This window comes from Mercenaria mercenaria, chromosome 17, assembly GCF_021730395.1.
Source record: "Mercenaria mercenaria strain notata chromosome 17, MADL_Memer_1, whole genome shotgun sequence".
NCBI classification, from domain to species: Eukaryota; Metazoa; Mollusca; class Bivalvia; order Venerida; family Veneridae; genus Mercenaria; species Mercenaria mercenaria.
In genome coordinates this window covers 50,882,103-50,896,480 of record NC_069377.1, presented here as the reverse complement: position 1 = coordinate 50,896,480, position 14,378 = coordinate 50,882,103, and the positions used below count along the sequence as shown (strand labels likewise).

Here is a 14,378-nt window from a genome sequence, read left to right as displayed (position 1 = left end):
CAATACTATCCAGGAAACTAGTTTGTTTAGATATACGATTCATTTTAATGATCAATCACAAAACTTCAATCTTTGTCAAGCTCTTCAAATTGTAAATGAAACTCATTTTTATTTTAGTACGGTTCATAGTTTCAAACGATCAAAATGACTTTAACGCTTCTTGTGATTTCGACTTATGTCTGTCTAGCTTCAGGTAATACTTTTGTTAACATTTTGATCATTTAAAGATATTTCATTACGTCTTTCTAAAACGAGAACATTAATGTATTCGTAATAATGTATTCGTTATTCTTTGGGCTTTTAATTTTGCCTGTTTTCTTATACTTTCTTTATATTTAGATTAAGTTTATTTTTTCTTTAAATTTACATCTAGGAGATTGAATGAGTACTCTTATTCGCTGAGTTCTCGCGAATGCGCACTCATATTTAAGAATATCAAGTGCACAGAACTTGTTTGAGACGTTTTAAATAAAAATATTATGTATATTAATTGTTTAAATTTACAAAAATGGTAACAATATGTATGATTATATCCAACACCACCTATTTTCACAGATGTCTACTATAACGTAAGAGAAGTCTTACATAAGACATGCGAAACATTATGTTTCTTCATATCTTAAAAGTTCCCGGGTTGATACTTAATGATATTTGATGGCCATCGTCCACTTAAATAATTTATCTTTAGGTATTAATTTCAGATGTAGAAAATCCTCATCAAATGTATGTAACTTAACAAAATATATAAATAAATTGTATGTGTATAGCCTCATTCATAATTAAATGTCGCGCAGAAACAGTCGATTGTTACAAAAAGAATTCCAGCTTTTAGCAGCTGTACACATTAATACTGCGTATACAGTGTGTACTATTTTAAACCTGATGCATAGTACTGTTTATGTACGTAAACTGTATATAGTAACTGTTCATATTTTCAGATACGAAACTTGAGTCTAACATATCTTTAGAGATTTATAGTGATACTATTAGAAATAGGTTAAACATAAAGAAATGAAATAAATGAACCAAAAAATCATTGCATATCCATCATCAAAGTAAACGTGTCCTTTTTTGATATATTTTTATTTCGTCATACATTTTATTGAGCTAATCCGTTTATTAATATGTATTTAGGTCAAGGTGTGTTTTATGGCGGTATACCTCCAGGTAGCAGCTATGGGCCTATGGGGCGAGGGTTTTTTCCTCCTAGGTATGAAAGACCATTCACCCCCGCACCCTTTCGAGGTTCATTTTCCGATGGATCTTTCGGTAGATCGTTTACACCGTCAGTGGGTACCAGTGGCCCATTTACACCTCGAGAGCGATCGTTTATGCCAAACGAAAGAGGCTTTTCAGGAATGACCAGATCTGACACGTCTGTTTCTCCTAGAAGAGCCCCATTTTCGTCGTTTGGAGGTTCTCTTACTTCAATGAGTGGTCCTGTGACGTCAACGGAAATGTCTGTTGCCTCAAGGAGAGGACCTGTGGTTTCTAGACGAGGCCGAATGAGTTATAGGAGAGAACCTTTCACACCAAGGAAAGACTATGGGACCTCTAGAAGAGGCTACGTGACCTCTAGAAGAGGAACTGCGAGCTTTTCTGCGAGCCCTTTTGCATCAACAGGTGGTAAATTTGCGCCACGTTCTTTTCGAAGTACAGGTATAATGTCTAGATCACCCGCTTACTCTCCTACCTCGTCTGCACCTTCGTCTTTGCGAGACTATTCTATATATGGAAGACGATTCCCCTCCAGCTCTTTGCCGGCATCATCTCAAGTTACATCATTTCGAGGAATGGGCTCATTTGGAATGAGATATACGCCAGACAGTGACATTTATTCAGATCGTTTAGATAATTATTCAGATCGTATAGAAGATCGTTATGATCGTTTCAGTGACAGAGTTGGAGACAGGCGGAATAGGCGAATTGATCGCTTTGAAAACTACAAAGACCGTATTGACAATGTTGGTGACAGAATTAAAGATAGATGGGATCGAGTTAGTGATAGGATTGAAGACCGAGTTGATACAGTTAGTGATGCCTTTGATAATAGATCTGATCGCAGAGAAAACATCATGGATAATGTAAAAGACAGAGTAGAAAACATATTTGATCGCAGAGAAAACATCATAGATAATATAAAAGACAGAGTAGAAAACATATTTGATCGCAGAGAAAACATCATAGATAATGTAAAAGACAGAGTAGAAAACAGATTTGATGGTTTAAAGGATAGACTTGATAAAGTAAACGATCGTATTGACGATAGATATAGCGATAGATTTGACAATATCGCTGACCGTTTTGACAATCGAATTGATAACATCAAGGATAGAGTAGAGAACAGATTTGATCGGATAAGTGACCGAGCTGACAATGTAGAGGATCGATTTGATAATGCATTTGATCGAAGAGAAGACCGTTTTGATTCATTTAGTGACGGAATGAAAGACAGATACTATCCTCGCAGGTTCGGCTCATCCAGCTTCTTTCGTTTTAGAAGATAAGTAATTCATTTAAGGACTTCTCAAAATTATGTAAATAGTGTAAAGCTGGTGGATGTTATTCATTCAAATACACTGTGAAAATAAACATAAACGAAAGGTCAATTACAGTGAGTTAAATTATAGTTTTGAAAGCAAACTTTACAGGAGTGCGTGGGTTTTCACCTGTTAATTTAAATAAAAATTCAGATGTAAAAACGTGAGATAAAGCGATATGACAAAAGATTCCAAAGTCCGAAGGCGCAAAAGGAGAACGGAAGTTGTAACAAGAATAAATGAATCAAATAATTATTCAACGAGGAATAGTTTAGGTTATTTTCATTAATATTGACACACCCAGAAGGTATCCAATGCATGTTAATCGTTACTTATTAGTGTAAGTTAAATTGGTAAATAAATGTAGATCTATTTGACGAACTTTTTAAAAGGTATCAATCCTGTGTTTAAAGTCGTTTGTTTGATATAAGAACACTCAATGTATTAAGTCCACCATTGGTACTATCAATGATATTACCAAAAAAAAAATCCATATGCAATAACACGGTGTGTATGCATATCGGATCCCTCTCTGCGGTAAATGAGAAAACGGATCCATCTCTGTTCGCGCACAGTACCTTCCTTGTGGTAAACAAACTCCAACGCCAGGGAGCTCGGAAAATCGAAATTTTCGTCCTGAACACAGGTTTGTGCATAAAAACATATGCACCACGGGAAGACGTGCTTTTTTATCGTTACATTTGTTTTATCATTTCACACAAGTCCAAACGAAGATGGAATGTAGAGGGAGGGTACTGGCTCGCATGAACATCGTGTCATGTTTATGAAACTTAAATGCGACTTTCCTTGAATATAGCAAATATCTAGTACTTTAGATGTGAAGTTGTTGACCCCATCTTATTTGTAAATACACATTATGCGGTTATTTTCATCAGATTTTCTTTAAAAAGGCCCTACTTTCGATTTCGTTAATGAACGGGATCCCTCTCAGTCGGCGCAATTTTGCCTCACAGGATCCCTCTTGCTTCTCTCTTGATTTTCTATCGGCACCGGTGCCCTCTCAATTTAACTTTAGTGTTAGAATTATGAGATGGTATTCGTATTTAAAAGCAGCATAGTAATCATATGTTATTAAATTTGTATCGGGAAATATGCACGAGTTTTGCAGCAGAAATAAATTGCGCGACTTTCTTCTGCTAAAGAGCGAGTACATATTTATTGATGCAATGAAAATAACCTTTTAATTACATACGCATACAATGTAATGTAACTACCATAAATTTGTTCAATAGCCCGAATAAGAATGATAGCACTGAACTAGATAAAAGAATTAATGCCACGACACACATCAAATTACGTCACGCACCCGATATGAAACTTAGGCGTCAGTGTATGGAAAAATATTGATGTTTCAGGTACCATTGTAACTCATTGGAGAATTGAAACGCGTATGTAATAATACAGACTTGTGTGGGCGGACGGGGTTTGTTATGGTACAGATGTGTCGCTGAAATGCCCCATTTTCAGACTAGCTACGTATGAATAGCCCCTCTTTGTATCAAATCAAATTAAACAAATTCTAGTTTAAAAGTGATTTGACTATCACTAAGGTATAGGTAAATTTGATAATAAAATTTAAATATGTATGTTATGTGAAATTGCTAATTTATTTTCAATTTAAAAGCATATTAAGGGAAGTAAAAACATCATGATTTTTTCCCCTTATAAAAAGATGTTGTTTTCAATAAGAATACCATCTCAAAATTCTAACATTGAAGTTGAGGGTGCCGGTGCCGATAAAAAATTTTGTCAAAGAGGGTTCCCGTGCCGGGTGCAGAGTGTCAAGAGGGATCCTGTGGAGCAAAATTGCGCCAGCTGAGAGGGATCCCGTTTATTAACGAAATCGAAAGTAGGGCCTTTTTAAGGAAATCTGATGAAAATAACCACATAATGTGTATTTACAAATAAGATGGGATCAACGGCTTCACATCTAAGGTACTAGATCACATCTAAGGTACTAGATACTTGCTATATTCAAGGAAAGTCGCATTTAAGCTTCATAAACGTCGCACGATGTTCATCCGAGCCAGTACCCTCTCTCTACATTCCATCTTCGTTAGAACTTGTCTTTCCATGGTTCATATGTTTTTATGCACAAACCTGTGTTCAGGACGAAAATTTCGATTTTCCGATCTACTTGACGTTTGAGTTCATTGTTTACCACAAAGAAGGTCCTGTGCGCGAACAGAGAGGGATCCGTTTTCTCATTTACCACAGAAAGGGATCCGATATGCATATACAACGTGAATAAAATAAATGTGCACAATGTGTGTAAAAAATATCAGTAACTTTCAGTCAGATTTCAGATATAGTCCATCCGCCATCAATACCACATGCCACTTCGGGCGGGGCGCATGTTCTCCGTGACGATTTGATAAAAGACAATGTGTCTGAAATCAATCGTCCTCCACCTCTGATTCATGTGGGGAAGTGGAGATGGTACACAATCCAGGAACACTGATTATGTTAACTGCCCGCAGTTACATAACTGAAATTATGTTGAAACACGGCGTAAAACCGTTATATTAACGTTTGAAATATTCGGAATCACTGCGTTCTAGGGTTAGGGTTAGGGTTTAGAGTTACTGTTTAAGGTTAGGGTTGAAATTGAACCCACCCTGGGGCAAACTTAGTTTTACATAGGGAAAACCTTTAAAAATCTTCTTGTCTTGAACCACAATGCACAGTACTTAGATATTTGACATGTAGCATTGTCTAGTGGACCTCTACCAACATTGTTCAAATCATGACCGGTCTGTGCACAATAAAAATGTTGATTCTTCAGGTGTATCGGTTGAAATATCACTCAATAAGCACTGGCTATCAGTCCTTTCAGGGCTTTGATTTCTTTGAATATCAATCATTTATTGCATAAGCCCGCCCGCTTAGCTCAGTAGGTAGAGCGTCGGTCTACGGATCGCGAGGTCGTGAGTTCGATCCTCGGGCGGGGCGTATGTTCTCCGTGACTATTGATAAACGACACTGTGTCTGAAATTTTTAGTCCTCCACCTCTGATTCATGTGGGGAAGTTGGCAGTTACTTGCGGAGAACAGGTTTTTACTGGTACAGCATCCAGGAACACTGGTTAGGTTAACTACCCGCCGTTATATGACTGAAATACTGTTGAAAAACGGCGTTAAACCTAAAACAAACAAACAAAATTTATTGCATAAGCAAATTAAATATTATTATAACTATGAACTAAACTTTAAAGACATCCAAATCAAGAATAAATTAGTACAAATCCTTGTGCAGGTAAATGTGTTGGTTACGGAATGAAACAATATTATATTGCTCTACCTGTTTTGCTCGTTGTTTTTTTTTAGATTACCATTATTTACATAAGTCAGAGATTAACTCCGCCCCGCCAGGTCGAATAAAACGCAGTAGTGATCAAGAGAAAACGCTTATTTTGCATTTTAACAATAATGATGTGTCCGAGCCCAAATATTCAACTGACTATTATACGTTATGAAACCCTCAGTTGTATTATGAAGTGAGCATAATGTATGAATATCTGCTTCTATTTGAATAATCGTTTCAGTGTTTAGACACGTATATCAAAGTAATATCAAATTAAATTTAAGTACAAAAAATATGATTCGTTGCGATAGATTAAAGCCCACGCGATCATATTTGATAATGACAGCACGTCTAATTCTTTTTATAGTTTATGATTAATTTGAAAGAGAATGGATGACTGTAAATTATAAATAGGCGTTTTGTAAGCATATATAATTCTTGATAGCAAAAAACAAAACAACACCATTACTAATCAATTTGTTTATATCTTCTCAAAGGTACAATTCTGTATCTGCTTAGTTAAATACAGTGTACCCAGTTTTCGGTCCAAGTCTGAAATACTGTTCGAAGGAACAGATGGAGTATTTCCTCCTTCGTAAAACACTGGAAAGTTGCAACACAAGCTATAACTGGGTTGCTGTGACGTTAAACCCGTTGTGCTTCGTCATCTTACTGTTAAAGTTAATAACTCACACAAACATCTAAGTAGGTGATGCAAAGGTTTTTTAAGTTCAAATAAATATATCCATACAGCCTAAGCTTATTACATACATCATGACCAGTTTTCATTCAGTTTCCCTTGGACTGTAAAATTCACCATTCAAACTGAACAAACACCTACTAAAAACTTACATGAGACAAAAGTTGCCATTCCTAACAATCACAGGAACATCAGTTATTGGAAATTAATTTATATAAAACTTACACAAACTATGAATTAATAAAATAATTTTTGGTCTCTTGAAATGTCACGTGGCAGACGTATAAAACCTCCCTGTACTATATATTGTTATATTTACCGGTCCTTTGGAACCATACTGTATCAAACACTTGACTTTGTATTGAGATATAATGTCGTGCGTTCAAGATAAAACGTTGAATGCTCGAGGTGATTTGACTTAAAAAAAACAACATGACTTTGTGTCCTGAAAATACCGCCTCAGTAATGACACCATTCGTAGCAACCACTTGTTGAACACCTGTTAGAGTTTTAGTAGGCAGTACTACTTTATACTGTGTGTGAACTAACAAATATTACTGTTTATGTACAAAACATGTTTATTTCATGTTGAGGTATTTTTTTTATTATAGGAACACATTATTTTTATTGATCCTCATGCATGTGCAAACCATGCCGCCTGAAGAAAGCGCACACTGAATAAATCCCTAATTATAATAAAAAGAGACCTTATAATTATGTTAAATTTGTACGTTAGGAGGCAGGCATAAACACCAGAAAAAAATAAGTTGATCCTAAATATTCTAAGTATACAATGCTCCACACACAGTTTTCATTTTTTAATGATTTTGCTCTCCTCACCAAATATTATGAAAGTTGCTGTCATCATATTTCAAATCGAAACCATGATCAAATAGGAAATGAAAATGATCTAACGAAGCAAATTAGTGCTAGCTTACACTCAGAAATATAAAAGTTACCGCCGTTTTCCGAATATTACTGTTACCTGGTTTGACATTAATGCAATGCTTAAATACGCGCATGAAGATAAAAATTAAAAATGATAAACTGTGTGTGTTCTTAAGTTTATTTATAGTCGCCACCGGTAACCCATATCGGCGACTCACCCAGAAGACTGTAATTTTTAGTGCAAGATACAGAAGACGCTTCTATTTCGTTGGTTCTTTAGCGTGCCAGGTGTAAAGCACCCATACACGAGATTCTTATCCCAATGTTAGTAATTTTTAGTTGGAAGAACAGAGGCTCGAACTAAATCCCTGATTTTGTATCAGACAGTGTTACCTACGGTGTTCCGTTAGGCCCAGCGCCTGCTCCCTGTGAGCGCGAAGTGCGAAGGTACGACGGTACGATGGCGAAGCGGGACAGTACGGTGGTGACACTATGACGATGAAGCACGACAGTGCGATGGCGAAGCGGGACACTACGATGGTGAAGCGTCATAGTACGATGGTGAAGCGCGACAGTACGACGGACTGTCACCATCGTACTGTCGCGCTTCGCCATCGTACTGTCGTGTTATCGCCATCATACGCTTCGCCATCGTACTGTCGCGCTTCGCCATCGTACCGTCGTACCTTCACGCTTCGCGTTCACAGGGAGCAGCAGGCCCTAACTAGTTACTACTGGACAGCTGAGTCCGCTCTGAAAATTGGTAAACAATTTGTTCATCAATACTTGAACGCATTGGAATTGCCTTTATAATCACAAGTGATTTCACTGTTTCAATCTAATACCTGAAAACAATTGTCAACAGCATACTCATAAGCAAAGGTTTTATGTACTTGTGAATAAGATAAATCGAATTAAAATGATGGTTATTTTACACAATTTTACCAAAGTAGAATAAAATTAAACAAATTATCTGTGATCGATTGTTTTCATCGGGTCAATTTTCTTCTTGATATATCATCTTTTTACTAAAATATGATACTTAACGTCTCTTCAGGCATTGTTATAAATTAGTTAGTTTAGGTCATTGAAATCAAGAACGAAAACGTATTTCGATTACCCTCGTATTAAACACGTAGCATAAAGGCCGAGGTGATCCGACTGCAAATGATTGACATCAAAATAGAGAATACAGTTTTTAGAACTTGTGTAAAAAGTCAGACTTAATTATGAAGTCAAAATGCAAATGCTTTTCATATCGAGTACAAATGTATGTTTTGTTTCAGATAGCTTTTCTCTTTACTCGATTATGAAAATTATACGTAGGGTTAACGGACTAAATGTAACTATTCAGGAAAATTTCTGACAAATAAGAATTTTGGCTTGTATGTTTCTTTGCCATCAGTGTTGGCCAATGAGTTTGAAAGCAACTTTATTTAAGAACACAAAAAAGAATACAAAGATGATATGGCATTATATTTCTAAACACTTTACATGTTAAATCTTAAAAGATTACATATATAACGGCTGATAATTGGTTATGAACATTCTAATTTCTTTACATATAGGAATTAATTGGTAATGATTCCGCTTGTGTATGATACACTAATATACATATATACATGTATTTCATAATAGTTCGGGATTGACGCGTAGAATTCAATTTATATTGTTTCAATAAATTTATATAAATCTAAGTCTTGCTTGAGTAACTTTTTAAGTATAAGTGATACAGTGACGATCATACATTTATTTAAAAGTAGGCAAGCGTTTACGTTTAACAGGCCATTTACATTGAATGGAACCGTTTAGCAAATATAACACACGCCTAAAATATATGTTCATATATATTTTTATTAAAAAGATACACGAGGCACTTGTATAATTTTACGGTTTATGAAAAGAAACAGTTTTCTGTCAAACTAAATTTTGCCACAATTAAATTATAAAGGCTTTTAGATCAGACTAAGCCAATTCCTTTTTCACAGAACTGCATAGTGTAATAGCTGTAGGCATTAAATATCCACTTGTGGAGTTATCCGGATACCGATACATTACCAGGCCTTGTATAAACCGAATTTCTAGCCGTATAAACGATTGTAAAGGTAACTTACTGAACTGCAAACCTGCTGAAACTTCCTATCACATTTATATTGTATATTTATCTTTTTTAATTTATCTGTAAACTCGACTGGAAGCAGCACTGTAATGTTCAAGTTCTTATGTTGTTTATTTTTGTCTTTACACTTCTAAATGTTAAAACCATAAGGGGGCAATAAACAGTTTTTTGAGCTCCTAAAACAAGCTATGACGCCCCAAAGAACCAAACCAGTCTGTTTTGGATTTAGCGCCGTTTTTCAACAGTATTTCAGTTATGTAACGGCGGGCAGTTAACCTAACCAGTGTTCCTGAATTCCGTACCAGTACAAACCTGTTCTCCTCAAGTAACTGCCAACTTCCCCACATGAATCAGAAAGGATTTCAGATACAATGTCATTCATCAAATCGTCACGGAGAACATACGCTCCGCCCGGGAATCGAACTCACGACCCCGCAAACTGTAGACGAACGCTCTCCCTATTGAGCTAAGCGGGAGGGCTCGAACCAGTCTGTAAATGTAAACAAGGACACCTGGAAAAGACAACATACATTTTTGGATTCACAATGACTGACTTCATTCAAAACACGGTCAAACATTTTTTCTACTGTCATCTTAGGTACAGCTAAACCTGGACCTCTGTTGAGAATGGCCGCGAAATCTGGTGACAAAACATACACATTTGCCAAACTTCAAAAATCCATAGGAACTTCCCTGCAAATGAAAAAAAACATTTAGTGTACTGCTCTAGAATTCCATGTCACACCAACATCTGAAAATGTATTCAAAAGTACGTGCCATCCGTACCGTTTTTGAGCTGATTAGAATCTTCTGAGGCCCCTGTCAAATGAGCGTCTATTTTCCTGACTAGCTGAAAAAGGTTTTGCATTCACCGCCATTTGTCAACAGGTACTTGCTATACATCATGGACTGGCTGAACACTATTATTTACATGACCAATAATCTAATCAATTTGCTAACTTACCTTATATTTCTGATTTTGACCCTGGCCAATTCGAATGCAGGGCTAGAAACTGTTTACTGCCTCCTTAAAGAGACAATATATCTTGCCTGATAACCATTCTTCTACCATATTCCAGCAGAGCAACTATCATGTAATAAAAACTATAAAAACAAACCTGGTATTGAGTTGTCTCTGTGCACTACGCATTTAACCAACATAATAATCTTGGGTAATTCCAAGCATAATTTAGCCATGAATGGCTACTAACAGTATACATGTTTGAAATCTTCTCTTTCTTCTTTAACTTAAACAAGACATTTGTAGCCCCTTGTTTCTTTCATCTGTGTGAGTATAAAGTCTGAAGATGACATCTAAGTGCAGAGGACATTTACCTATCTGGAAACACAATGAAATATGTATGCGACTCTGCTAAAATTTTTAGCTTTTGAGTGGCTTTCCTCACTGTAGATTTCAACAATTTGCTGGTTCCCTTTACAAATATGTCAGATATATGCCTACTTATGCCTAAATGAAGAAACAACTCTAAAACTAGCAACTATAAAAGTAAAGATACTCTTATGCTGCTGTAAGAGATACTTATAAAATACATTGTATCTAAAGGGAAGTAATCCATCTGGTCTTGTTTGAAAAATAGCACAATGTCCAAAGTTCAGAGAGTATCAGAAACCTCATTAATAATGTAATGAAATACCACAGACGATGGTAGGCCAACTCACATTTCATTTTTTGTAACAATAACCCAGTGATAAGCCACTCAAAATGCAGCATCTTTGTTTTTTGGGAGAATCACTTAGAATTTAGACTCCACTGTGAAATAGTGTATTGAAATTATTGTAATAAAGCTGAATGTTTAAATAATCTACAAAAACCGTTTAAAGGAAATACATTGAAAAGGAAGCACAGTTCTCACAGAAACCGTAGGACAGTTTAAAAGTGGCAATGTAGGAAAGCAGAAGCAAAATTGTTGAAATGACGGACACTCCAGATATTCAACTGCAGCGACTGAACACAAGTGAAGCAAGGGATGTTCTTTATGTAGCCGAAAATGAATACCAGGATACCGTAAACGTAGATACACTTCCTTAAACACTAAGACCTCAATGTGAAAATCAGAGCAAAATTCAAAATGGTGACATAGATGAAAACATTATTGTTAACATTGAAAAGTTACGACAGCTTATACAGCTGGTCCATAAATTTATTATTATTATTATTATTATTATTATACCAGATTTATATGATAAACACGTTCAAAGGCGCTTTACATATAGCAAACGCAGCCACACAGGGCGCGAAGTTCATCCTCTACTAGTACAGACACAGAGCGATCTGACCAGAGGGACAGAGTGAGATAACTTAGCCTAGCTCTTTGCGAATAGACAGTCTGGTTCTTTAACGTGCCCGGTGTATAGCACCGATACACGCGAAGCCGTTGTGGCAACGTTAAATGTCGCAACGCTGCTAAATGTCGCAACCACCGTTAAATGTCGCAAGGTTGACGTTAAATGTCGCAACCACCGCTAAATGTCGCAAAATCGTCTGCCGCTTAATGTCGCACCTTTAACGTTAAATGTCGCAAAAATTTGCCAACCGTTATATGTCGCAACACCAACGCTAAATGTCGCACTTCCTATTTGACACTATGATTATCAATTCCTTGTGTATATTTCCTTTTTTGAGGTTTATGTAAGACAAATAATTATCTTAATGATAAGTGTTGTTACGTATAGCAACAAGAGGGCCTTGTTGGCCCTAGATCGCTCACCTGAGTTCCACACCTTGCTTGAACAGTCACGCAAGAAAAATATTTGTGAAATTATTTTGTAATAGGGCCAGTGTTTTAGGATAGAAATATTCTGAGGTTTCGGGGGCAGAGAGAGAGGGTTATGTGTGGGTAGACGGAAAAGTAGGATAATGAAGGGAATGAGACTAAACCAAACAAGAGATAACCCCTCCCATACATCGAAATTTTGAACAAAAATTGCAATTTAAGTCCAGCATTCCATACTTGTATTTCAAAATTGTCAATGGGAAAAGACCCTAACCATCTAAAATAAGTGTGCCTCTAGTACGTACCTAAAAATAGACAAAAACGCACCACAGGTCAACATTTCATACCTGTATATAAAAAACTTTCCCACAAACAGAGGAACCCCGTACCTACCGCACGTCGCCGGTGACGCTTTTGTTTTAAACTGGTGCCCCCCCCCCCCCCCCCCCCCCCCATTCAAAATTTCTGGTCCCGGCCTGTTGTGTAATGAAATTCAGGTCGACTAAATACATGCGATACAACACGCGCGACAATACGGAGCGCGAGCTTAATGTCTCATGAGCTTAACAGGACTCCACAGAATTACATAGTTCAGACCTGAAATAAATCTAGTACTGTGGCGAGTACCACGTTAGTGCTCAAACCTTTAGATATGAAATATATAACGTATGTATGATGCGGAACCACTGAAAAGCAAACGTACAGATTAGAATGAAAGGTCAATTCAGCCCTTCCCAAATCAAGCATGCATTACCCAGTCTTATCTTTAAGTTGTAAAGACTGTTTAACTTATCTTATTTTGCTGTGCGACATTTAGCGTTGGTGTTGCGACATATAACGGTGGGCAAATTTTTGCGACATTTAACGTTAAAGGTGCGACATTTAGTGGCAGACGATTTTGCGATATTTAGCGGTGGTTGCGACATTTAACGTCAACCTTGCGACATTTAACGGTGATTGCGACATTTAGCGGCGTTGCGACATTTAACGTTGCCACAGCTGTCTTTCCTGGGAAGAACCAGTACAGGTCTCTTAGTTAGGCGGGAGACACTCAAGAGTATCTCAGAAATTTCCAGAGCCTGGACCGGGATTCGAACCCTGGACGTCTGGGTTGACAGTCAAGCGTGTTACCACTAGACCACCGGCCCAACTTAGAATGTTGCTATCCTTCTATTTCAATTTCACGTTCAAAGGCGCTTTACATAGTTCAAATGCAGCCACACAGGGCGCATAATTCATCCTCTACTAGTACAGACACAGAGCGATCTGACCAGATGGACAGAGTGAGACAAAGCCCCCACGACAGAGAGATCAGAAATCAGATACAGGCTTGTCCGGCTAACTTAGCCTAGCTCGTTGCGAATAGACAGCCTGGTTCTTTAACGTGCCCAGTGTGTAGCACTGATACACGCAAGGTATGGACCATACCAGACATTGGCCGACTTCCTCACAGTTACTGAATAAACTGTTACTCAGTTTTTGCAAGAACTCAATGTCATCATTTTTAGTAAAAAAGAAGAGGCCATATTTTGTTCTGAAAAAAAAAAAACATCCACTACTTTTGTACAAGTCATACTTGAAGTTATCTTTTTCTTTGTGCTTATTTAAAAAAAAAAGAATGATAAAATATCTGATATGCGTTTCCATACAAAAAAAACATCAAATTTTGAAAACTTTGTAAATAGTGCCTATTTTCAGTTTTTATTACCTCCCTTTTTTTTAATCTGGTCTCACATACTAGATATGCATTTAATTTAAATCAATGTAAGCTTTCCTTTTTTTGATAGAATATGCATATAAAATCCGAAATATGAATTCTTATCCCCATATCTTAATGTTGAAAATTTGAAACATACATTAAGGTGGCAGTTAACAGTTTTTATTGAGCTCCCAAAACAAGCCGTGACACCCCGAAGAACCCAACCAGTCTGTACATGTAAACTGGCACAAATGAAAAAGACAACATACATTTTAATCAAGCGGCAAAAACACAAGCAATTCGAAGCTATTTCATATTTACTAATTTATTTAAAGATATGGCAAATTTTCTGGTATGTTATAGTAGATAAGAT

General features: G+C 36.7%; 1 protein-coding gene across 1 annotated transcript; it reads left to right on the top strand.

The window, feature by feature from the left end:
- The first annotated feature begins 39 nt into the window (after positions 1–39).
- LOC123536667 (uncharacterized) lies at positions 40–2,917 on the top strand. The gene is made up of 2 exons (XM_045320013.2): positions 40–193; positions 1,135–2,917. The coding sequence occupies exons 1-2, from the start codon at positions 145–147 to the stop codon at positions 2,505–2,507; spliced, it is 1,422 nt and encodes a 473-aa protein (XP_045175948.2). The 5' UTR covers positions 40–144; the 3' UTR covers positions 2,508–2,917.
- The last annotated feature ends 11,461 nt before the right edge of the window (positions 2,918–14,378 follow it).